Raw genomic sequence first — 27,766 nt, 5'->3', positions numbered from 1 at the left:
CTGTACCATCTCAGTTTTGCTTAAAAAGACTGCTTTTTAATCAACAAGCTGAAGCTTTCCATCCTGGAACCTCCTCCACCAAGGTGAGAAGCTAAGGGGAATTCTCCCCACTCCTCATCCTTTCTTTTAACCCCTGCCTCTACCAGAGGCCACTGGTTATTCTTTCTGAGGACTTTGCAACATTTATATTCCAACTCAAAAAATTCTCTTTTCAGATAAGCCAGGACAATCCATTTTTCATTACTCTAAAGACTAAAGCTTGTCCTAAGTCAATTGGCAAATTCCCTCAAAGGCAATTTCTGATCATGCTCATCCTTTCAAAAAAAGTGAAAAGCCAGAAAAACAGGTATTTGATGAGAAGAGTCTTGTCAAATAACAAGCAACAGTGGCTTTAATTAGCATTGGACTACAGACCAAACAGGTCTCTGATATATGTATCTCTGTGTGTATAGCACCGGACTATAGACCATTATCTATATGCACATAGATAGTGCATATATAAACAATAGATAGACACATATATGTATGTTACGTGTGTGTGTAAGATTTTAGGTGAAAGTATCACTATTACTACTGTAACTCATTTGGGCAGAAAAGAATTCCTCTATGACGAGAAATTTAATAGCATTTCTAAATTAATTTCAGTTAACTTTATACGTAAGTTATTTTGACTTCCATGTTCAGATCTGCACTATCACAACATATATTTAATTTTGGTTTTAGAATCTCTTAACCTCAAGATCTCCTAATTTTTCATGTGATGAATACTGGAGCCTACAACCAACTGGAGCAAACATGATTTGCAATCTGTAACAACACTAACAGGAAAAAAAAAAATCCTTGTGAAAAAAACAGAACTGTCAAGCACACATTACTAGGGGGCAACGGATTTAAACTGAAAGAGGGCAGATTTAGGTTAGATATAAGAAAGAAATTCTTTACATTGAGGGTGGTGAGGTACTGGAACAGGTTGCCCAGAGAAGTTGTGGATGCCCCATCCCTGGCAGTGTTCAAGGCCAGGTTGGATGAGGCTTTGGGCAACCTGGTGTAGTGGAGGATTTCCCTGCCCATGGCAGGGGGGTTGGAACTAGATGATCTTTGAGGTCCCTTCCAACCCTATCCATTCTATGATTCTATGATTACACCCCAGCTTCTTGAAAAGTACATGGAATCGGCAAATCTACATTGTAAACTGACTGTGTAAGGAAACTGAAAATGGCTATTTAATCAAAACACGAGAGGCGAAACATACCAGCCTACAGAAGTGACTACTGTTCAAAGTCCTACTTCAACCAGTTCGCAGGAAACCCAAGTGTAGCACTCGGGTCTTCAACACGTCCCTCAGAGCAGTGCTCCGCCGGCAGGCAGCGGTGGCCGTGCCGGGGGCAGTGGGGATGGGGAACGGGTCACAGCTGACAGTATGGTAGCAAGGCAAGTTAGGATACAGACCTGGCACCCTCCAAGTATGACGTGACTGGCTAAACTAACATAAATACCTGTGAAAGGCTTGGAGAAGGGGTGGTTACCTTCTCTGAAGCACATCTATGCAGAGCACGCTTTCTGTAACCAAATATAAATGGGCTAATTGCAAAGACTCTTTTCCAACTCTTCCTCACTACTTCGTGTTTATATGGCTAGAATGTAATTCCAAATCTTGTACATTTGAAATTATTGTAATATTTAAGAAAATTAAGTATACAAAACCAAAACTAACCCCCTCTACAGGTAACTGTTAACAGGACCATCAAAAAAATGTCAGTTATCTGGAATTCAGAGTATCATTAAGCCAAACACACACATATATATACACAAACACTTACAGCAGCATCAGAAGTTTTGATACAGTCTCAGGAAGAGAGAACCCAGAGAAAATTTGTTTCTAACTAACTTTTTACTAGAAAGATCAACCTGTATAGTTGCACAGACCACTGTAAACAGTCTTCACACAACTTTTATGCTTTCTACTCACAAGAACTGTATTTTTCAAGTATTAATTTTTCAATTCATTACTTCCTTGTCCATGCTAAAATTAAAAAGACGCATCCATGTTTAATGAAAACAACGTATGGCTGCATCTCCTGAAGAGCGTGATGTAGAGTAGTCCTTTCAAGCTTCCGGTGAATCCTTAAGAGTAAAGTTTGGAATCAGCCCAGAGCTTCGCTCAAGTTGAAGCTCTCCTTCACTGCCCCAGTTGTCCACACCTCAGCTGTACTAATTGAGCTGATGATGCAAATTCTTTGCAGATGACCTACAGCAGAACCCTACCAACAACTGAGCCTGCGCAGCTGAGCAGCGGGAGCCATGATGTGTAGTTGGTAATTTCTTCAACCTGTGTTTCCTCAAACTGCAGACCAAGTTTTCAGAGAACGGACCTTCTCTATCATAATCTAGCATTGCCTTGTCCTCAGATGGAGACAGACAGCTCTGGCTGACCTTCCCAATGCCCTTTCAATGACCACAAAACCCAGCTCAACATCCTTTCTTGCTTTTGCTCTCCAGTAGGGATGGCCACTGCAGATGTAACTTAAAATGTCTGTCAGCAGAGTTAGGCATTCCCTCTGTCACGGAGTGAGGTGTCCCTTTCACGCAGCTGTTGTACTGCAAACACCAAAAACGACACAGGAATGTTTGGAGGTAAAAAAAAAAAACAAAAACAAAAAACCCAACAGAAAACAAAACAAAAGCCCAAACCCATCACTCTCTTACATATGCCTGGGGGCAGGAAACAAACAAACCCACAAATTAAATCAGGTTACCGATCAGACTTTAGTCATTCGGCCCCTCAATCCAATGCTTCACAACTGATCAAGACCATCAAATAATGCACCACCACCATGTTGTCACTACATAAGCACCCTAGCTGCATGGCAATTATAGTGCACAAAATTAACAGAAATAGGGAATGGAATGGAACATAAGATCAGCAAACAACAAAAAGACAAAAAACCAAAAGCAACAAAAGACATGACAGGCCTATAATTTTTGTATAAAGGATGCTACATATGAATTTTTAGTGCAGGTAAGAGGAAAAAAAAAAAACACAACAGAAATTTAACACAAAGCACATTAAAAAATAGGACAGTGAGTGAAGTTGCTAGTATTCTTCCAACAAAGCTTTCTTCTGGAAGTCTACACAAACTTTCCACCACTCCAATTGTATCAGTTTCATAGGAACTTTTCTTGAGAAAACCACCAGAAAGTCCATCCCTTTTTAGACAGATGCCCAGAATAGCCCAGCAATACAGATTTAAACCCCTAATGTAAAATCAGGCAAACTGGAAACCTATGCAAGGTCCTAACGGTGTCATCAGAGAGTTGGTCTCTCTCTGTCCACAGACAGACTGTCCCTTAATGCAAACAGAATATCCTGCAGGCAACAGAACAAGCAGCTCAAGCCCAGATGACTTTCACACAAGCTCCTATAGACACAAGTTGCTAAAATGCTAGTGCTTTTGAAGTAAACTTCCAGATGAAAAGTGGGGGGAAAATATTACTTTGTTTTAATGTATGAATTCTGTTCCGGCAAAACACTAAACAAAACAAGTTTCGGGCTCCCGCAGAGAAGTGCCCAAGAGCAGCTGCACCCCAGGGATGAGGCCGCAGGGAGCTATGCAGCAACGGTGACACCTCGTGGTGCCAAACCACTGAAACACAGTTCCCAAACACAACCTACCCTAAACCCGCCGTCAGCATCCAGAAGAGGAAGGTTTACAAACAAAACAGCCAAACAACCTCTACATCATTCTCCTTCTACACCAGTATCTCCTGCAGAGACAGGAGTCAGAAACTTGAAATTAAATCTCTGCCTCTGTTTTCATACCTCCTGTCTCTCACTGACCTTCTTTAGAAGTGTTCTCCTTTTCCATTTCGTGGTATTGACAACTACATGTGGGAAACAGTAGAACTGACCATGTACACCGTTTAACACGAAATTGCAAAATTAATTGAGGAAGAAAAAGAAGCCATCCAGCTTCAACATCTTTTGGTCCAAATGATGTTCAAATGCATTACTTTCTGAACTTCACAAACAGAAATCTCAGATTACGTATCTCATCACACTGCGTATATTTGAGAAGTTAGTTTGCCTTCCCACTGCAGAAGTTAGCGTGAAGTTTTTCCCTAGGATATAAGCTTAAAAAGTCAAGGTACGTATCTCAATAAGTGTTCAATATCAAAATTACGAAAAAAAAACCCAACTTTAAATGCTACTACAAAAACAAAGTGAGAAGAAAAATGAATGAGAAACATTTTTTATTGCTGTACTTGGGTTTCAGTGGTTATGGGAGTGAATTCCAGGTTTGGACAAGAAGCGATTTGGGTTTATGACAAAGCAGTGATAATTTCATGCAGTGGAGGAGATGACATTTCAAATTGGTTTCGGGGGAAGAGTTATTTTCTAAGGGAAATCTCTGTCCAGTCTCCCACCTGTATTTCTTCCTCACATTCATACATGCACAGTAACGAATTTTTCAAGTGACACCCGAAATTAATTATTTCAAATAGCTAAAATGGCACCTAGCTATCATCTAAAAAATGAAAGACTAGTATCATCCCAGGACATTTAGTTTCTCATAATGTGCATGAAAATTATATTACCTACATAGATCAACACTAAGGAACCGCTGTATAATGAGTAAAAAACCAAAACAGAGTGGCATTTTTGAAGGTAAATTGTAGCAATTGCCTTCTTTCCGAAATTGCATACTTATCTGTGATTTGAAAATCCACTAGGAATTTCTGAAATGGTTACCATAATATCCATAGTGTGACCACTCTATGGACCCCCAGGCTCACCCAGGAGTATTTTTTAATGAGTTTATTCTGCATCTGGGGTTATTTTCACATCCCTACTAGAGCAGGAACCTCAGCCACAGAGCACAGGGCATGGGGATGCTTCATTTGCTGCAGAAGCTAAAGGAAGGGGCTGAAGGCCAAAGAAAACACGAGGGTGCTTAGGCACTAACTAGAGGGCACAGAAAAACAGGAATGCTCAGGACTGGGGAGTTTTAAGAGTCAGGGGAGAAGTGGTTTTACATAGGAAAGTGAAATAGTAGAGGATCTGGAGCAGGACTACAGTGTTCAAGGGCAGAATCCTTTGGAAGAGAAGCAGCTTTGCAATCTGCAATTTTTGGAGCTTGAAGGAAAGAGACATGAAAGGAGGGACAGGGTGTTCTCAAGTAAGAAGGCTAAAGAGAAAAAACTCCAATTAGTAGGGGTGAGATTACCTCCAGGCCTGCTCTAGAGGTAAGGGAACACACACGTGACCATTGCTCTTCTTCTCTTAGCTGCCAAGAGCAACAGGGCTAGTTTGTGACCACAGGAGAGACTGGGCATTTGGAAGAGCCACTGGTAACAAAACCTGTCAGCAACATTCCTCTTCTGTGAAATTGCACGTGAGTACAAATTAACTCTCAGTGCTTAACAGCACATATTTTTGGCCCTACCACTTATTTCTTGGCAGTCCAGTTTAAGCAAAGCTAGATGTTTTTGTAACATCATGATTCAAATACATCCATAAAGCAAGCAACGTTTTCAAATTGTTGTTGGCTAAGGTCATGTTTTGCAAACTTACAATTGATACCAAGTGAAGCTTACCTATTTTTTTTGGAATTTTCATCTTTCCCTCTTTTAACCCCGAAAATTCTTGTAATCAGAGCACTAAAAAGTAGCGTAGATGAATTTCTTACCTAAAGAAAAAAGAAAAGAACATGAACTATGCTTTAAAAATCCCTTTGAAATGTACCAATATTTTTTTAAACACAGCTACTAATGTACAGTTGAAAAGAAGAACAGCTGAGTGAAGGTCAGAGCATGCCCACTGTCCAGAGGCTGGCACATGGAAACAATTCAGAGCATCTTTCCTCTTTATCAAGATGGAACTAATAGAAAGTTCGGATATTTTGGAGATGTCTATCTTTAGTATAAGGGATACATCCAGATTTCTAGTGGTTCGAAGCATTCACCCTTATCCATGGCAGATCCTTAATTGTTCTACCTTAATATGCCATATGGAATACTATTTTTTATTGAAAAGCAAAGTAACAGTAAGAATGATTGTTCATGCACTCCTTACTAGTTAGGTGCACTGACTCAAAATTTAACAGCCAGACATATTTTTATCTATAAGGTAATCTTTGTCCCTACCTTTTGTAAATATCAGTGTTTCACATTACAGAAAAATGAAACAAAACTAAAAAATGTCACCAAAACAATGACTTTTTTGCAGGTCTACGTTATTTTTTATTGTACCTTAAAGCATTATAACATGCAACATTCCAGAAATTGTAGTACTGCCTTTTATAAACATGATCAAAGCTTCATTGAACAGCACCGCTCTATATCCTGTTAAATTAGAGAGGCAAAATTAAGAATTAACTTACTGCCCAGACAGGTGACATAAAACCTAGAATTGCTGCTTGTATTCCATCTGCAACATAAGGCATGATGTTTTCACCTAAACGTGTATCCCTAAAGAGTGCCCGAAGGATATTTAAAGCGTGAACCTGTGAGGGTAGAAAAAATATAAGAAAAATATATATTCATTGGAAAATATCTTAAACTCAATGAATGTTAATTACAGCAGTGAACATGCAAAAGAAAAATAATCCATATGCATATTTACACCACTTTATTTCCATATTAAATACAAGAATGCTGCTATTTAAAAAATATACTGAAACAATACAGCAATAAACACTCAAAACCAGTTACAATTTAAAAATAAATTCTCTAATAAGTTAAGTACAGTCCAGGCATTGCAAGTGAAGGCCAGCATTCTTTTTTTCCTTAGCTTATCATGGCTGTAAAAATAACTACCAAAGTTCAGAATCATCTTTTCCAACATTCTTGACATGCTGTAGATACTGTGAGAAAAAATAAACTACAACTCACAGGAGGACAATATTAAGCTAAAACTGACAGCCAGGCTTGCTACACCATATGGAGCATTTTCTGATATTTCTCTGCTTTCTGTAGGGGAAAGTGGTAATCTGTGTAGCTTCAAAGACTTTGACAAGGCTACATAAATTCATACCAGCAGGAGATCTGGCAGAGCCATTACAACATACTTCTACGTATTGTCAACAAATTATGGCTTGGACTTACAAACAGAAAGAATACCTATTTGATAATAACATTTTGAAGATAAAGATCTTGACTTTAAAATAAAATTTTTATGCATTCCAAATGTATATATTTAAGTTTTAGAAGTTCTAAGTATGCATAAAACCACCTTTCATATAGTATTTTACTGCATACGATTTATGCAACTCATTTACTCTAAATGTAAACAAATGCTTGCTTGTTAATTTCCTTGTAAAAAAGAAATTACTAATCTATTTGTTCAGAAATATACTACAGGCAGTAAACTCATTAAATAAATTCAAAATTAATATGACTGTATTTGCTGTACTAGAGAAAAACCTGCGAAATTATGTCCAATCCATTTTTTAGATTCTTATGTACCTGCAAATTCCAGTGACTTCATAATCTCTGCAAACACAAACACATTTTAAAATCTAGCTATAGACAATAAAACCAAAATATCCTAATTAAAAACACACACATATTTCCTTAACCATTTGAAGTAACGCAAACACTTTTTTGATATTTGTCTCCTGACGAGAGGCTGTTTTTTACCTGTGGAATTACACTTGATGATTCATTCAAAGGCGCAGCCAAAGATATCAATTCTTTCATTGTCATTTTCAGCAAATCTGTTTTGCTCTTCTTTGGTTCTGAAGCTAACAAAGCCTACAGAAAGTTAAAAAAAAAAATAATAATCTGGTATTTCTAGCCATTTTTCTTTATGACCAGTTCTGCTCCACATTCCTAAATACACCATATTACAGACTACCTTCTGACCATACATGAGGGCTAAAGAAAAAACTGAAAAAAGTTTCAGTTTTAACTCTTAATTCTTTTTCAAAGCCTCTTAGCATTCAGTGTGTTAGTAAGAAAACTATGCTCATGCACTATCCATCTGCCTAAGAAAATATGCTTGTATATAACACACAATAATTTACCACACAGACAAAAAAAAAAATCATAGTATTTATTACAGTGAAAGTATCTGCCATATTATACATACTTACATTTCCTAGTATGGACATTTTTTTAGTTTAATAACATATATTTAAGATGACATGTGCTGGCCAGAGAATAAACCCTGGTTTGCAAAGCAGGATAAAACAAGCAGCACATTTTTAAAAGAAGTGAAGAGAGGTATCCATTTCCAAATAGTAGTTCAATGGGTAGGACATGCAGCTGAGATGAAAATACTCTAATTTAGTCCTCTAAAATTCAGGACTGGAGTCTTTCTCTGTCTAGTAGCTCTTGTTGAATCTCTCCAGCTTAATACAAATGGATAATCATAAATCACTTATTTCTAACAAAAAAATTATTATCCATTTGTGTTTTGGGGCCCAGAGTCTGTTCAGCATCAGTTCAAACAAGATATTTAATAGTACTTTACATCACATAAGAACAACCAAAGGGATCAACTGCAAGCCAAATGATGTATAGAGGTTAGGCAGAAACCCAGAAGCAGTCACTGTCAGTTTATCAGTACATTTAACGACGGAAGAAACAGAGAGAAGGGGAAAAAAGTATTCATGAAGTATAAAATAGCAGAGAATGAACTGAAGACTAAAGTTTCATACCCTAAAAATGTTAAAGCTGTAATTAGTATTTTCCCACTATTTCCTCACCCACTAATTGGAGCTGCAACTTCGTGCTATTAGGTAATAATATTTCTCTTTTAAATAGGTAATTTAAAATGCTCATAACCCTAAAAAATACATATTATTATTAAAAGAGATGTGTTTTAGTAAAAAAAGAAGAAATGTCACAGGAAGCAGATGGCAAAGAGACCACACTGAGCCTCAATTTTATGCATTAATAAAATCACCTTATTATAGTTCTGTTAGGATATGCAGAAAAAACTTTTGTTTTTATTATCTACATGCAACATGCTGCTTAAGGCTCAATTCATTTTACTGAGTGCTACAGTCACCTTCAGAACTACTGTCAAAGAACACTATTGCCTGTCTTTACAATAAAGTTACAATTTGAAAACACGTTGTTTCAGACTAATTCCAATGTTCCTTTCAAATCTCCTTGTTAACTGACTAGACTAACTTTGTACTCTTCCAGCGCTGTCAAAATAGAAGCATCTATAGATGTTTCTATAGAAGAAAAGCTTCTGTAGGTACATCGGTGATAAAAGAGGACTAGGGAAAACATGGGTCGTCTCTGGAAGGAAATGGGAGATCTGTTTACCCGGGATATGAAGAAGGCTGAGGCATTCAATGACTTTTTGCCTCAGTCTTCACTGGCAAGTGCTCTAGCTGCACTGCCCAAGTCACAGAAGGCAAAGGCAGGGACTGGGAGAATGAAGAACCATTCATCATAGGAGAAGATCAAGTTCGAGACCATTTAAGGAACCTGAAGGTGCGCAAGTCCATGGGACCTGATGAAATGCATCAGGTGGGTCCTGAGGGAACTGGCAGATGAAGGTGCTAAGCCACCATCCATCATATTTCAGAAGTCATGGCAGTCCTGTGAAGTTCCTACTGACTGGAAAAGGAGACACATAGCCCCCATTTAAAAAAAAAGGAAAAAACTAAGACCCAAGGAACTACAGGCCAGTCAGTCTCACCTCTGTGCACAGCAAGATCATGGAGCAGATCCTCCTGGCAACTATGCTAAGGCACATAGAAAATAAGGAGGTGATTGGTGACAGCCAACATGGCTTCACTAAGGGCAAATCCTGCCTGACTAATTTGGTGGCCTTCTACAACAGGGTTACAGCCTTGGTGGATAAGGGAAGAGCAACTGACATCATCTGTCTTGACTTATGCAAAGCATTTGACACTGTCTTGCACTGTTCTTGTCTCTAAATTAGAGACATGGATTTGACAGATGGACCACTCGGTGGATAAGGAATTGGCTGAATGGTCACACTCAAATAGTTGCGGTCAACAACTCGATGTCCAAGTCGAGACCAGCGACAAGCGGTGCTCCTCAGGGGTCAGTACTGGGACTGGCAGCGTTTAACATCTTTGTTAGCGACATGCACAGTGGGACTGACTGCACCCTCAGCAAGTTTACAGATGACACCAAGCTCCATGGTGTGGTGAGAACCTCACAAAGTGCAACAAGGCTAAGTGCAGGGTCCTGCACATGGGTCAGGGCAATCCCAAGCATAAGTAAAGGCTGGGTGGAGAATGGATTGAGAGCAGCCCTGAGGAAAAGGACTTGGGGGTGCTGGTGGATGAGAAGCTCAACACAAGCTGATGATGTCTGCTTGCAGCTGCTTTCTGGGTATCCTGGGCTACATGAAAAGAAGCTTGGCCAGCAGGATGATGGAGGTGATCCTTCCCTTCTACTCTGCTCTCATGAGACCCCACCTGGAATACTGCTTTCAGCTCTGGGGTCCCCAACACAAGAAGGACATGGACCAGTTGGAGTGAGTCCAGAGGAGAGCCACAAAGATGATCCAAGGGCTGGAGCACCTCTCCTATGCAGATAGGCTGAGAGAGCTGGGGCTGTTCAGCCTGGAGAAGAGAATGATCCGGGGAGATCTTCTAGCAGTCTTCCAGTACTTAAAGGATGCCTATAAGAAAGCTGGAGAGGGACTTTTTACAAGGGCATGTAGTGATAGGACAAGGAACAATGGCTTTAAACTGAAAGAGGGCAGATTTAGATTAGATGTAAGGAAGACATTTTTTACACTGAGGGTGGTGAGGCACTGGAACAAGTTGCCCAGAGAAGCTGTGGAGGTGTTCAAGGCCAGGTTGGATGGGGCTTTGAGCAACCTGGTCTAGCAGAAGGTGCCCCTGCCCATGGCAGGGGGGTTGGAACTAGATGATCTTTAAGGTCCCTTCCAACCCAAACCGTTCTATGATTCTATGATCTGACGTGTTTATCCAAACAGCTTGTGCTTTGCCATACGGACTCAGTTGTGTAGGCCAACAGCAGACTACACACGTTTTCTGCATATGGACTTCCCAGTGTTTTCTACTGTTGGGTCCACCTAGTACTTACATTAGATAGTGTAACTAAATGAAATTTAGTTACATGAAAAATCGATTCAAAGATGTTTGGTTTTTCACATTCTCAGGATTAATGCCAGCTAATGCCCATTGGATTCAAACTCTGTGGTGTCAATGTGGAAACCAGAAGACATGAAATCATCAAATTCATTTTGCAGGTAACTTACAGATATAAAAGGGAAAGATCTTTAACTGTTGAAATTGAAAAGGAAAAATGTCTCTAAAACTAATGTCCTACTTCTGATCTCTGCTGCCTAGCACACACACATCTAGCAAATCCAGGAGCAGGCTGTGACTCACATAACAGAGGTCAGACAGAAGCAGGCTGCCTCAACTTTCTCAGGGCAAACTTGGAGTGGAAAACAAGCAAGATGAATTATTCTGGCAGGGAGAGCTGCTCCCAGCAGTCCCTCAGATTCTTGGAACGTACTCCAGACTATGCTTCAGCAAGCGGAGAAAGTTACAAATCGTGTAGTTAATCCTGGACTCCTGTCTTAGAAAACTGGTTGAAATTTAAGATTATGGAGGTTAATTTAGGGGAAAGCAGTCATGGCTGCTTTAAGGAGTGAAGGAATGGAAATAGGTTAGGTGTAATCCGCAGGACCAACTCTGCAGTGACTGACCCCACAAGGATGCAGATGAGCTGCTGCATACTACTGTAAGGCACGCAGTAGGAGGTGGTTCTTCGAGCAGAGACAAAACGCTGCCAGCCAGTCGATCAGACGTCAGTTCTGAACTTGGCAGAAGCCACAGGCTGGGATGTGTGGAGCTGATGCTAACAGGGAGAGCGGCAAGACTGCAGGAACATGGCCCCATGCTCACAGATATAAGTCTTCAGTAACCTACTCATTCATTGCACTTGAGACTGTCAGTCAACATCACTTAGTGTGACTCTATTACTTGATCCTGCTTTATTACTGTTGAGTGGACTTTCCAAGTTCTTTGTATTATTTTCTAGGCTACGTTTTACAATCCTATGATGGCCTGTTCATATTTTACCACCCTCTCACTTTGCAGGGAAGAAGCACAGAGTTACACAGTTAACAGAGCCCTACTTAATCTGTGAATTAATTTATGAACTTGCCAGGGTTATTACAGTGGCCACACAGAGCCTAAGCTCAGTCTTTTGAAATGCTATTTGAATTTAACTCAAGCCAAAAATCTCAAGAGCCAACAGAACTGCAGCGCTAAACAGCATCAAACATGGTTTAATTACATGTGGCTTCTTGATTTCACAAAGGCAATCAATGTCTGTATAAAAAAAAAAAAAAAGTAACTGACTAAAAGAGGTTGAAGTAGGAAAAATAAATAAATATCTAAGTGTATTCACCAGAAAGGACATTTAAAAAAAAAAAATTAAGTCAGAGGTAATAACATTAGTTGGTACCTGTATGTAGAATGGAATTCCCGCACTACGCCTGGTTGCACATAGCGTAGACGAAGGATCGCAAGATTTGATCTCTTCTAACACGCTGCTTAGCCACTGCTCTGGCATCTTGTGCAGAATCTCACTGTTACACCTACATGAAACAAATATATAAAAACTAAGAGTCAAAGAAAGCATTTAGTGACCTTGAGAAATATTTCTTACTATATGTGAGTACCTCCAAGCATATACACAAATTTTTTTAAGAAACAAGATGGAAATTAAAAAAAGAAATTGTACATTTTTCCAATGTTGATACAAACTATATTAACCCTACTTATTAAGCACCGCTAAGAAAAGATATTTCACTGAACAGAAAACAGGATTCTGTGCTTCAGCACTGCAACTGTTCTCTTCTGCCAAGAACTACTATCCTGTTCTGCAGGAGAAAACAAAGACATATACACATCAGTCACGGTGTAGGAAGTTACACTTCACAAATCCATACCTTTGCTGTCACACAGTAGCTGATGTGTGACCTTTACATTAACTAACAGATACAATTATGTTTACAACCATATGAAACAAAACTGAAGCCCATCACAGTAAGTACATATTACGTAGATATCCCTGCAAACCTCAGACCAGTAGAAGGATTGAAAAAACAAGACATACTGCTCCTTTTAAAATACTACGTCAGTCAAACTTTTGGTAAAGCACCTAAATTGCTCTCCTATCATCAAGTACTCCTCCTCCGCAGTTATAAAACTTAGCAATGCCTGAAAGCAAAGGACTTCGAAGGACAAGGAGAACTCGAGTCTACTTCAATTGCTGCTGCTCATCAGTTCAATGAAATGTACCATATTCAGTGTGCAAGACCAGCTCATTAATCATATGTCAACATTCCAAAGAGATCATTCATTGTTATGAAAATTTCTATTAATGGGACATTATTATTAAAACCTGTCACGCTGGTTTGACAAGTGATTCAGAGTAGAAAAAAGAATTAATCAATGTGGGCAATACATCTGCAATTATTTCAACCATGCAGGACTTGCCTTACCTAAAAATATAAACTATAATTAAATTAAGTAGTGAGGCCTTTTACAGTAAGATTACAATCAAGTTTTCTACCTCAGAGACTGAAATAAAGAATTTAAAAGAAAACCTAAAGGGCAGCAGCTACTGATGTGAAAACCAAAATCTAATGGAAGGTCTACATTTACTTTCTCCTTCTTTACCCTCCTCTTATTAAAGCAAGAATTTAGCTAGGGTAAAAACCTGATACTGAACAACACAGAATCACAGAATGTTAGGGATTGGAAGGGACCTCAAAGGATCATCTAGTCCAATCCCCCTGCTGGAGCAGGACCACCTAGATCAGATCACACAAGAACACGTCCAGGTGGGTTTTGAACATCTCCAGAGAAGGAGACTCCACAACCTCTCTGGGCAGCCTGTTCCAGTGTTCTGTTACCCTTACTGTGAAGAAGTTCTTCCTCATGTTTAAGCGGAACCTTATGTTCCAGCTTATATCCATTTCCCCTTGTCCTATCATTGGATGCCACTGAGAAGAGCCTGGCTCCATCCTCATGACAGTCACCCTTTACATATTTATGAACACTAATGAGGTCCCCCCGCAGTCTCCTCTTCTCCAAACTAAAAAGACCCAGCTCCCTCAGCCTTTCCTCATAAGGGATATGCTCCACTCCTTCCTCATAAGGGAGATGCTCCACTCCCTTAATCATCTTTGTGGCCCTACGCTGGACTCTCTCAAGCAGTTCCTTGTCCTTCTTGAACTGAGGGGGCCCAGAACGGGACACAATATTCCAGATGCAGCCTCACCAGGGCAGAGTAGAGGGGGAGGAGAACCTCTCTCGACCCACTAACCACACCCCTTCTAATACACCCCAGGATGCCATTGGCCAGAATTCTTGGCCATAAGGGCACATTGCTGGCTCATGGTCATCCTGCTGTCCACCAGGATCCCCAGGTCCTTTTCACCTGTGCTGTTCCCCAACAGTTCAGTCCCCAACTTGTACTGGTACATGGGGTTGTTCTTACCCAGATGCAAGACTCTACACTTGCCCTTGTTGTATTTCATTAAATTTCTCCCCGCCCAACTCTCCAGCCTGTCCAGGGGTCTCTGAATGGCAGCACAGCCTTCAGGTGTGTCAGCCACTCCTCCCAGTTTAGTGTCATCACCAAACTTGCTGACCATGCACTCTATTCCCTCATCCAAATTATCGATGAACATGTTGAACAATACAGTTCCCAGTACCGACCCTTGAGGGACTTCACTGGATACAGGCCTCCAACTGGACTCTGTCCCATTGACCACTACTCTCTGGCTTCTATCCTTCAGCCAGTTCACAATCCACCTCACTATCCGATCATTCAGACCACACTTCCTCAGTTTAGCTGTGAGGACGCCGTGGGAGACTGTTTCAAATGCTTTACTGAAGTCAAGGCTTTCGTCTGTAGTGAAACCCTCCTTTCCTTCTTTTACAAAATAAGCAGAAAACTAGTAACACAGAAAACAGTGGTTACAGAAATGCCAGACAGGTCAGCAGAAGACACAGCAAACTTCTTACTCTTCAGTAATTCCCTCAGGATTTCCATCACGTTTTCTACACTGCTGCCAGACCTTCTCCCCATTTTTTAAGGGCAACACCTCTTCAAAACCACAGCCAGCACATGAACCATCAGTCCAGAACGCAAGAGAAACATGGCTTCACAAGGGATATGTCACCTCATACCACAGCATAAAAGAAAGGCACTTCCTGCCCCAAGCCTGCGACAGAAGCAATCAAAATATCTGGAAACTAACAGCGAGTTCTCTTTTCATTGATTTTTCTATTTCTGTTGTTAATAATTAGCTTTCCCTGCGTACTTTCAGGACATGTTCCTTTGCTCACTTTGGGGTACACAAGGAGGATGCAATTCTAGGGTTAAGACCACGCAAAACTTCTCATGGATCAACTCCGTGAGTCTCTGCAGCTCGACTCTACTTTGCAGGTCTCTTCATCCACGTCAATACATACTGCAAAAGCCACTACTTCTGATCATGTCTGGAGCTGGTCTTACCTCCCTAGCTAAGCAGAATTCACGCGTCGTAGTTTAATCATGCAAAAAACAGCGCTCAGCTCTCTTCAGTACGTCACCTTAGTATTAAACCTAACATCCCACAAGACACGCTCACATCTGCTGTGCTGCAGAAGAACACAAAGCAAAGCATTAAGGAAATATTTAAAAATTGCCACACGTAGCATACTGAATATTTTATTCTTAAATAAACTGAGGGGGTTTTCCCCTTTCAGTAGTAGCAGAAAGAGAAGAAATAAACTGAAATTCAACAAACTTCAGATTCCCTTAAAACTGTACTGTTTTGATCTTGCCCTAAGTAATTCTACCTTGTTCACTCACGCACCAAGGCACTTTTTCTTTTTTTTTTTTTTTTAAAAAGGTGAAAGAGTTATTGCTTTAAAGTTAGAAACATTAGAGACTATTGACTTTGCAATGGAGATGACTACTCCCTTAAATTTGGCAGCTCCATCTCCTTATGGTCTGGCAAGAAGAATATTGTGTTAAGAAGCAGGTGGCCTTAAATTTTAAGAATATTGAAACTTTACAATGTAAAAATGATGGTCTCAAGCTCAAATGTCATTTTCCAGAACGACACAGTAATTATTTTTACCAGATCAAAGAAATACTGTTGATAATTAAAATATAACACAGCAACTTGATACACAAATTACTTAAGATGTAGTACAGTAACTGTTTTTCCACAAGTTTCTGTCTGTCTGCCCATTATAACCACTTCATGCATGCCCAAAACCCCTTCTGTGGTCAGTATCAATGAGAACAAAAAGCTTGCCAATCCAATGTTAAAGCTAAATCCCTGTCCCTAACTCATATGGCTGTATTTTCTCCTATCCAAAATTAATGGTGTGTTAAGAACAAAGGGTTGATCTTGGATTTGGCCTTCCTGGATGTCAGTGGTTTGTGGCATAGTGGCATAAACGTCACATGACCAGAAGCCTTTTCTACATGGATATATCCAGAATTCACTGTTTCCAATTGCTGTAATCACTCCCTATCTGGGGAAAAGGGAGTCTTCTTTCACCACTTTTCCTCTCTCAATAAACCTGTAGTATTATTCTTTTTCACGAGTAACGTGATTCCTACTCTTTATAAAGCTAGTCTCCGTACCGCTCCTGGCACTTCTCACACAAATAAGGAGACAAAAATCTCGTCTCAGAAAAACATTAGTATTCAAGGTGTAAGTCACCCTAGAAAATGTCTACTTTTAAGAACAACTCCTCTGAAACTACAAAGTCCTTCCACTTGCATTCTACTTTTCGTAGCATTTGCTCTAAACGAAGAAAATTTCTGCAAATTATATAGATGCATTGAGAAAGGTGCTGTTTTGAGGTTTCTCTAACAGTAAAGCAGAGCAGAGAGAACCTTGGATGGCTTCAAAATTTCAGAGACAGTATCGTTACTCCCCTCTCTCTTTTTCAACAAGCAGGAAAATAAATGGAGGCGGAGAATATGAAGAGTTAAAAATTTACGTCTTTGAACTGAGCAGTGCCTTGACACTGTATCTTGCACTTCATTATATAGTGTACTTCCCAACCCTACAAGCATCACTATATGTAAGAACAGTTTTTTCCCCTCAGTTAATTTCTTTACATATTAGACTCTTTCCTTCACATCTGTGAATACACTTTTGCTGAAAAGTTAGTGACAATTCTAGTAAATTTCACTAGGAAGTCCATCCATTACTTGCAAATTTTACAAGAAGTCTTCCTAGCAGACTGTAGGGATCTGGGAAGGCAGAGAGTTACAGTCACATCAGAGCAACCAAACGAGTCAGAAGGAAAGTTTACTGCAAAGGATTGAGGGTCTACTCCCAGTTCTCCAACAGAAATATTACAGAAGATCAGACGCTGACTAGATACAGATGAATAATTTCCACTGCTATTGGACTGAACATCTGTAAAATCAAAGCAGGGTTTTTCTTTAGTATTACAATTTTCCAGAAAACTATATGATATGGTCCTAACTTGGTGCATATACACAAAATTGTGTTCCCTGAGTTTAATTTAACATTTGAAAGTGTTCAAAATACCTTATTCTTAAACAAACACATAGCACTGCATGATTTAACTCTTCCCAAACCTTCCCCTTGCATTCTGACACTTTAGTGAAGCAAAGCATTACAGCCATAGCTATACAACACCCTGATTTTGAGATTTCCAGAAATCTTCATGTTCTACTTGATCTCTCAGAAAAGCTTCACTAAACAAAAGCAAAACAGGTAAACCACCATTTGGAACAGACAAATTGTTTGAGTGTTTATAAGGATTACAGGAGATTCGAGTTTAAAACAGATGCCCAGAGGCTTCCAGGTACTTTCCCTAGCCACCCTGTTATCAGACCAAACGAGTGTTTGCACTTTCTCAGAGTCTATGACAGAAAAGGAAAAAAAAAAAAAACAAAACACGCTTATTTCATTGATATGAACGTTGCTTGTTTTGCAACCACATGGTTTTCTGAAAGTGCAGCAGCAGACAGTATTAAGCAGGCACAAAAAAAGGCAGCATTACACCCTCAGAAGGAATATTAACAGGGACAAGGAAGAATGGTAACTTGCGTACTTTGAGCAGACTCAGCAATTTACATCCAAATGTCAAGACGGAGATCAAATTTCATCGGGTTCCTAAGAAATCTCTGTGGAGGAAGGATTTTTCTTTCACCACTAAGTCAAACAGGTCTGAATACCATTGCTCTGTCTAGAAAGAAGTCTACTCTTGGTTCTTATAAAGACTGGTATTTACGGGTTCTATAGCTAAAAGCAATCTCAGATGGTAAATATTCCAGTATACAGTTTTAAGAGAATATTTGGCTATAAAAATGAAGAACCATGTTCAACTGGAGTCTTTCATAAAAGCACGGGAAAGGGATCTGGCACAGTCTCAGCGACAGATTTTTCACTGGGTCTTAGAGGAAGAATGAATTAAAGCATCAAGGATGCTTCTGCAGGTCTTGAGTTCAATTCTGTTCAACAAGGTATCACGTTTAAGCTGTATGTTACTATAAGCTGCCTCAGACAACGGCTTTCTTCTCCGGTACTTGTGGGTGCCGCAGTAAATTAACACATACTCTGGTACACATGCTTCAAGACTGTCCGTAGGCCTGGCAGCTATGGAGAAAGGTAGGCCACTTTGGATTTACTTGCAGAGTGGAGCCCCTCAGCTGCAGCGGGGCAGATGGAGAGACTCTGGGACACTCGACAGATCTGCATGGCAACAGCATTCGCCGAGAGACTTAACTCGCCTGTTTTGGAGAAGAGTTCCAAGATACTCCTCATATCCCAGGAGTACTAAACCAAAGAGTCATTGGCTACTCCAGTATCAGCCTCCTTTCTCCTTTGTTTTAAATACAAATATTAGCCTTGAGACTCATATTTCCTGGCAAGTATCTTCTTTCATTGAAACAAATATATTTCCACAGAGCTGCTCTCTGGTTCTTGTAAACTGGCTTTTCCCAAAGGAATACTTGTTCTACTTGAAATACCTTAAATTCAAAAATATTAAGCAGTATGCATCACCACAAAACTGCTTTGGAGAACTGTCAATTCAGAAGAGGAAAATTACTTAAATATCAGCGATTTTTTTTTTAATGATACATACATACTGCTTAATGCTTTAATAACTTCCAGAGAAGCAGAGTTCTCTTGAGCTTGGCTCTTCATTTTACAACATAACATAAAGCCGCTCTTAAGTGGATTGTGTTCCATTAAATACAACAGCAGAAAAAGGGATAAGAAACAAATGTATCAGGAACGTCTCTGAAGTCTGGGCAGTTTTGCTCTACTCCATTTGTCTTAGCTTTTAAAAGAAATTTAAAAACTGAAAATCAAAGAAAAACAGCTAGTCTACCAAGCAGAGAGTCTGCTATAAACTGACAGCACGTTTTCTATGTTTTCCAATATTTCCTGCTTTTTAGATCACCTTTCCTACAAAGTTTGTTCTAGATAGTCCTGCATATTGACTGAGATCAGACTAGTGGGGCTGTACCTCTTTGGATCACCTCCTTTCTCTCCTCAAAAAGGCTTGTGGCAGTAAAGTGTTGGGTTTTTTTGGTCTTTTTTGGTTTGATTTTGGTTTGATTTTGGTTTGTTGGGTTTTTTTAAGAGTATTTTTTTTTACATGAACACATGTTTATCTTCACATCCAACATACCTAGGGATAACATCCTTCAATATCTGGCAATTGTTTCTATGCATTCTATACTGCTAACAGCTTATTTATTTGGGATATTATATTAACTTAATGAACATTCAAAGAAATGCTGCCTGACATCAAAATACTAGCTATTGGCACAACACATTTTAATTTGTCACTCTATGTCTCAAAAGATATCCACTGCCTTAACTTGATAATGTTTTGTTATCTGAACTTATTTCTGCCGTTGGAAAAAAGCAAGTTTCACATATGAAAGTAAGTCTAAACAATACAGAAAGTCTTAAGTTATGATGTCAGAGGTCTGCAAGAGAAGTGCTGAAAAGATCGAAGGATTTTCCTGTTGGAGTGGAGGTTACTTTTTTTTTTAAATTAAAAACACCCAGTATTGCAAGTGCAGCACCTGATTCAGGAGACTGAACAAAATAGTGCACAGTGTGCTAAAGTATCTATAAACAGCAGTCAGAAGTATGCAGTAGACGGCAGAACAATGTTTTGTTGACTCGGAGAAATCAAAAGTATAAAATGTTTGCTCTGTAGCCCATTCAAATTACATTCACTAATTGATATGACAATATAACCACCTCTCTAGAAAGTTGCCCCTCAACTGTTGCCCATGATAATATGTTCCTAGTCACTCATCTTGGCAAGCTTTTTCTCACTCTCTGTAGGAGCTGCTCTCTCAATACTCACAGGACTGAAAATAGAAAAGATCTAGCCCATCAGGGAAGTTAATAAGAAGTCAGCACAAAGGGTGGCACCGGGCGATCATCTGATATGTCACCTTAAAACTTCCTGAATCAAGTTTTTGTAGCATAGAAAAAGAACACAACATTGTTACAAACATACACAAGGTATACAGACAGGCAAAAAGATAAGCAAGAATACTACCACACATTGGTTTATTTTTTTCCTTTTTAAGTAAATAATCAAGTGTAAAGCAGGGTTGTGTGAGCTCTCAACAAACGACTCAGGCCAATTTAAAATGCCTCAGGTTGCTAGCACATAAAAGAAAATAACATACCTTCTACAAGATACATCATCGATAGAACTGCAGCTTATAGTTTAACATCTCACTGGCATACAGAATGAAGGCCACAATGTGGCAAATACCAATTTCTGTAACAGTGCTGGTACCTATACACAGCTACCCCACCGACATCCTGTACCAGAGACCAATTCCTCAGTTCTGTTGGGAAAACTGTCTGAGGGAACATACAGTAAACCTGGTCAGGCAGCTGGTCTGTATTAAAACCACCAAAACTGTTTTGATCGCCAGATGTATTTTTACTCTAAAAATAACAAAACAAACAAAACCACCCCCTCTTCCTTGCTCTACATCCCCCAAAATAAATGAGAAACAGATCAGAGCCTCAAACTGGCCTACTTGGGGCAAAAGGGGAACATCAGTTACTTAACCTGGCATTGGTGTGAAAATATATGTACTTCAAATCAAAAATTTGTCCGGTCTTTCCAAAAACCACATTTTAAAAAAATCCCACTAAAACCCACAAAGTCCGTAGAGATTTTGAATTGTCTTATTAAAAACTGGATATGATATAATCACTATATATCACAAAGAAACATTACTGACACTTGAAATAGGTAACTAAGCATGTAATGGAAATTCCAACACTCCTGCCCAGACCTCAGGACAATTCTGCTCATTTACTTCTTCTAGGAAAGTATAAAGTTACAAGGGGAACGAAAAAAATATTAAAAAGATTGCATATCACATCTTGTGATGCACTGCCAGGTAGTCTTCTAAATGTCAGAATACACAACTCAGTGACAAGTAATAAAAGTTTCCAGGAAAACATCCTGGCTGAAACAAAAAGTCTGGCATTCATTTTCATAAACGGCTGAGGAAGTGGGGGCAGGGGAGAAGAATTCTACACTCCTACTTTTCTCAAGAGCATTTGAGAGCTGTTCATGCTAACATGCCAGAAATGGAGAAAAATACAGCAAGCATTAAATGTCTGTATTGTCTTCAATGCCCAAGCACCATCTCTAGCCATAAGTATTGCAGTCCAAATCACAGACATCATTTAACGAATGTCAATCATGCCTACACCAAACTCAAAATCCACATGAAATCAAGGATCTGCTTGCACAGTCAGTTTCAGGATCGATGCCAGAGTTTGGTAAAACTATTATTATATTAAAAATACAGTAAGTTGTCCATCTTCTACCTGGAAAGCATTTCCATAAGTTGCACAAAGCCAGCATATGCCAATTCAAATGCACCTCTGTGCCTCGATTGCAGCAGATGATGTTTAAAGTAATCCCCAATATTTTTAACCTAAAAAAGAAAAAAAAAGACAAAAGCTATTTGAAATTATATAGCGAGAATTCACTTATACAAGATACTTCTGCAATTAAAAGCAGCAATCCTTCCCCTGGTTGGAAAGGCCACTGGCAAAAGCAAAAAGCAACTAGAAGTCCTATCATTAAAAACCACTTACTTTAAGGGTAACAAATATTATATTCAATGTTTCAGGTTAAAGGGATACTGCTGTCTGTAAAAAAGAGTCCAAAAAAAAAAAAGGGACATAAAATTGGCTATCTGTCCAAGAGGAACACAGTCAGATTTTAAGAAGAGAAAGTGAACACTCTGATTTTCACAAGAAACAAATTTAGTATTCTTCTTGTTTGCCTTTACCCTTTCCTAGAATCCCAAATACATCATATACTAAATCGTAACAGCAGAAACAAACATCTACAACAATATCTGAGAAAGATAGGAAATCGAAACTTCAAAAATTATGTCAAAGTGAAACAAATCTACCTTAGCTATTTTTAAAGTTCTACAATTCTGCAAAATTGCCTTTGACTACTAGAAACAATTTTAAAATAAAAAAGATGTTGTACGTATGTAGTAGGTGAAAGCTACGTTTTAAAGTCTCAAAAAGCTAAATGCTGTAACTAAATTTTCAGTGATAGTTACTTTCTAGAGCTCTGCCAGGATACCAGGTTTTTAAAGCTGTTTGGAAACTTACAATTCCACACAATCTCATTCTACAAAAGATAAGCCTTTTCATTTTTTCTCTAACTCTCATCAACTTTCAAGGTCTAAATCAAACTTCTAACATACTTTAAAACACGCAGCACATACTTAATCCTATTGTGTAAAATTTTCTTCAGGAATATTTCCTAAGAGTTCTTCAGCAAAAGATTCTTCAAAGCCTTTATATAAAACCAAGTATAAAATCATGTCAAGTTTCTTATAAAATTCTGCTTATTCTGTTATTTATAAAATAACATATTTTAACAGTCTGACAAGTAATTAAGATGTCAGAGAAGTTAATGTCATGTCTAGCTATACGGTTTTCCACCTTACTGTTAAGTAATTCATATTACCCAAGCAATGAGATTGCAATAATTGAAAAAAAAAAAAAAAAATAGGAGACTAAGTTTACTTTATTATTTCCTACAGCTAAAACCCACCTAATGTGAAACAAACAGTTATTGGAGATTTTTGAGCTAGAGCAGTTATTTCTATGAGTGGATTTCAAGCTAGATTATGTAACTACAGGGTTTCAGCTTTCTAGCCCAAAAGCAGGAGTAAGCGTCCTTTTTTCAGAAGGAACTGACCCACAGACAGGATCAACTCTCCAGGTGTGTAAACAAAACCAAACTAAGAAAACCACACACATGCAAATCAAATTACTGTCCGGTTCCACCACAACCCTTATGTTTTTAGAACAATTCATAAGGAATTTTTTTTTTTGAGTCACGTAACTTTCAAATTTACTATTTATACTTCTGAGCTTTTTGCAACAGCCACATTGACTAGAAGCTAACTTCAAATTGAACTCTGCTATATTCATTTCCACTTATAGGCTGGAGTTTGAAGAAAAAGCACTGCTGTAACTCAGCTCTCACAAATGACCTAGGACTGATTCTGAGGCAAGTGCACAAGCATGGATTCTTATCTACTAGCATCATGCCATACATGAGTGTCCAGCTTCCTTGTGTCATAAACCAGTACTTCATATGTTAGGATGATGAACAAGTCAAAGACTTCACATTTTCTACAACATCATGAAGATCCACAGCAAGTATTAAGAAAAGGTGATCCTACCAACTTTGCTTGCACAGGAAGTAATGCCTTGGTTCAAGCTAAAATATTAAAATATGGAGTAGAGAGCAAATATCTTAAATACATTTGATCATCTTGGTCAAAAACCTAGAGTACAACAGGTTAGCCTTAATAACACAACAATCAATAATTTACCAGGCCATGCTTGCCAATGAGACCAAGAGTCTCAGTATTCAGATATACATTCTGTGCAAGAGGTTCTGAAAGTGCTCTGATAAATAGTTGGCATATTTGTGTCTCCATGTCTTATTTTCCTGGCAATAAGATGCACTAAAGTAGGGTCCGACATTCTCGTGGGTATTTTTTTCGAAACCATTACGAGAGGATGGCTTTAAACTCATAAAGGACTGCAAAAGCATCTCACAGTTAAAAACACCAAACTATTGCCAACCATACTGAACTCCAGAGGAGGTAGACTGATTACATCAAGAACTGGCAAGAGATGTGGTTTTTTGTGGGTTTGGGGTTTTTGATTGTTTGTTTATTTTAAATTCCTTCTTGAATAGAACAAACTCCAAAGTGGCAAAGGGAGCCACAAACAGGTAACAAGTACTGAGGGCTGTCACTACTTTAAAGTCTTCTGTGTACTTCAGTGTTCCACCACAAGGGCTCAGATCAGCGTTCTTTGACTGTTGGGTTAACATAAGCAGAACTCCTGGCACTGGGATAGTACTAAGTCTTTACTTCTGCTGTCTGTTTGTTTCCACTTTGGTACCCAGTTCTGGCAATCTTATTTCCTAAAATTGTCTTAAAGCTTCACAGACAAGATAAACAGGAGTTTGAGGAAGAGCTAAAAGCTCCTCCAGGCTTGGAGCATTGTTTCATGATTTGCAGGTCTTCATTAGGTATCATTATGTTGATTGTGTAGCAGTTACTAGGACATGATACTGTTTTGTATTGATTGTCTTAATAGGCAAAGCTTTGAGCCTGCCATCTCTGGACTTTAAGGGTCAGATGGAGAATGGAAGGTAGAATATGTATCTGAGGAGAGAGATTCCTCCAGATATACTAGGCACTTCCTGTGTTTATTTTTAAAGATAAAGCAGCCATCGCAGAATGGCTCAGGCTTTGAAGACTGGCAGTGCAAACGCAGCATTTCGAGACTCCTCTGCACACACCCGTCCACACCAAGGAGCTGAGTATGTTATGGTCAGGGCGCACAGTGGCATTCAAATGCCATGCAAACCAAATCTCTGCCTCAAAAGACAAGGGAAGGGCAAATTTGGTATTGTCCCAACTTCCTAGTAACAAAAAAAGTATCAAAGACGACCTGCCTCTCTGCCAACTTCTCCTACATGGGTACATGCCACAAACAACAGCATCAACAGCTACAAAGAGGAATCAAGAATCAGTGCCACGAGCAGCTGGCTAACACCACTGCCTACCAAGAAGGACACTTCTCTTGTGCCATTTCTCAATGCGGACCAGCACCAAAAGACACTGTCTTTTCATTTGCACGCTCAGTTAGAAAAGGAGGCAAAAATAATCAAAAGACTATGTGCAAATTCAACACTCGCTGTGATCTTTTGTGTGGATAAATTGCGACAGTAACACTGATCCCAACACTGATCCCATACGGTACAATCTAACATAGTTACTGACCTAGACAAGAAGCAAGGTACAAGACAAGGAAGGCTTTGCGACAGGATGACCCAGGATGACCAAGCGGTGCCACCAGATTTCTCTCAGCAATTACTTAGCCCTGACTCAAGGCCATGTGATCAAGGTTTCTCTCGAGTTTTCTCCCTTTATATTCTTAAATCTCTTTTAATACTTATAGAACAAAGAACAAGAATGGGCAACTTTAAGGGAAAATTCTAAATGCGTAAGACACTAAAATCCAATTCTCTTATTTCTCAACACTGAAAAGTGTTTAATAAAAGTCTGAAGCCACAGCAGTTCTAGTATGGACGTTTTTAGCCATTTATGATGAAATGCCCTCTTTTTCTTCTTTTTGTGTCTTTTTTTATACCATAAGATAATGCCAGTTACAAAAAGCGCAGAGAATGCTTTTTCCTATAATATTTCTTATACACTTCATCAAATTTTATTTCCTTGCAAGCCTGAGGAATATCAGGATTTCAAACTGACTTCTCATCAATTAGCAGTCTTCAAATTAGAAAACAGACATTCTGTTTTACAGGAAGACATCAGAAGCATAAAGAATCTAATGAGGCATCTATAGGAAGGGAAGATATGTTGCTTAATAACAGCATTTCTGAAAGGGCAACTACTAATGTCTACTTTCTAAATACAGATAGAGATGCTGCAGTTAGAGCTGACTCATTCTAGAAATATCAATTCCTTTTTGACTTGCAGCAGGTTAAGGAACATAATGGTGGAAACACATATCTGTTCTCTCATCTACCCTCCAGACCTCTGCAACAATACAAGCACAGCTGTGAACCAGATGAAAGCATTAAGGGCAGAGACAATGCAAGAATAAAGATGGTAAAATTATTTCCATGGCACCACAACATTAGATAACATAAGAAATAAGATCTGCTGTACTATTATTTATTTTAAGATAGAAAGTTCTAACACCTAAAGGAAAAACTAAGTATTTTCTGTTGAAAAGAAAAAGAGGTAAAAAAGTAGTATGTCTTGCCTATTTCAGTCTTCCATGTAGAGACTGGTTTTGTTGAAACCATATGGAAATGAAAAGGTCATCAATTAAAAACAGAAATTTAATAAACACAAAATATTTCCCAAATAAATGCCTGTGGTAATCTAATTTCTTGTAAACATTGCACTCAACATTCTACAAGAGACCCAGATGGCATATTAATATTTCTGATCTCTTAAATTAAAAAATTGAAGGAAAAAGAGAGTCACATTACATACAAATTATTCATAATTCAGCCTTCTACAGAGGACAAGACTGCAACTAATCAGTATGTTTGACTTTCAGAATTATTGATTATGAAGTTCAATTAAAGAAGAGATTTAGGTAAAATCCCAACATCCAGCATTCAAAATGAAACAAAAGACACTTTGATTATGAAGTCAGTTTAGATTAACTCTATTAATGTCTAATATATACCGAGAGAGAGACAGAGGGAGAGGGAGGGAGGCAGGCATTGGTTATCCCTAAACACAGCATATGCCTTATAAATAACCCAACACAATTAGAATGAATATTCCTTGAGTTTGTTAGCTATGTATAATAATTTTTTCACTTATCTGTTACTACTATAGTCATGCCTTTTGAGTACTTTATCGAAAAGCAGACTGTTAACCAAGTATAACAAAATGAGAAAACCACAAGAACATGGCAATACAAAAACTACACAAAACTTTTCCCATACAGAATTTAAGAAAAAAATGTTTTCTCAAAACTGCCTTCCCCATCACCACCACCCCAAAAGAAAGTGAAAGTTTTATAATAAAAATTACTTCCCTACCTGTTCTACAGTAATCAAGCCATCTGAAGGTTCAGATGTAGCCTGTGAAGGCAAAAGTTTACACAGTGTCCCTAAGAGCAGAGATACCTCCTTCATGCTTCTCCAGCAACATACAAGAACCATTTGAGCTGTGACATCACACGTTTGCCTTTCTTTACCTTCAAAATAAAAATCAACAAACATCATAGTGTAACTCAAGGTTCTCAGATGCAGACTTGTAATTTAAACTTCATTTAGCCTGAGTTTACAAAACACAATTCACTATGAAAAAAATTTCTAAACTTGCTAACCCAAAAGATAATTCAGTTCTGCTGACCCTAATTGCTTCCACTCCTGAACACTCACTGTATTTTATTCCACTCGGAAAAGGCAACAGTGTACCATTTTATCAGGAAACTGCTATTTTGAAGAGCAGAGGTCTTTTGGTCACAATTGGTATTCGCCTGCACACTGAGCTATACAAACACCTACGACTTTGGAGCCAGGCCCCAACAAACTCCACGTCAATCATGAATCCACCACTTGCTGTGTGTTACTTGGTTTTTAACCCAGGTGCCCCCATAGGAAGAGGCCTGGCAAAGGCATCACGT

At 38.8% G+C, this 27,766-nt stretch overlaps 1 protein-coding gene across 1 annotated transcript in view; it reads right to left on the bottom strand.

Annotated features, from left to right (window-relative positions):
- THADA (THADA armadillo repeat containing) overlaps window positions 1-27,766 on the bottom strand; it is a 180,179-nt gene that overhangs the window by 132,675 nt on the left and 19,738 nt on the right. The window contains exons 20-25 of the mRNA XM_086628885.1: window positions 27,177-27,334; window positions 21,863-21,972; window positions 12,442-12,574; window positions 7,639-7,752; window positions 6,381-6,503; window positions 5,596-5,687 (exon numbers count right to left, since the gene is read on the bottom strand). Coding sequence (XP_086485011.1) covers window positions 5,596-5,687; window positions 6,381-6,503; window positions 7,639-7,752; window positions 12,442-12,574; window positions 21,863-21,972; window positions 27,177-27,334 — 730 coding nt within the window. The remainder of the gene's footprint in view (window positions 1-5,595; window positions 5,688-6,380; window positions 6,504-7,638; window positions 7,753-12,441; window positions 12,575-21,862; window positions 21,973-27,176; window positions 27,335-27,766) is intronic.

The sequence above is a fragment of the Tauraco erythrolophus genome, chromosome 2 (genome assembly GCF_009769465.1).
Source record: "Tauraco erythrolophus isolate bTauEry1 chromosome 2, bTauEry1.pri, whole genome shotgun sequence".
Lineage (NCBI taxonomy): Eukaryota > Metazoa > Chordata > Aves > Musophagiformes > Musophagidae > Tauraco > Tauraco erythrolophus.
This window is presented reverse-complemented; position numbering and strand designations above follow the sequence as displayed.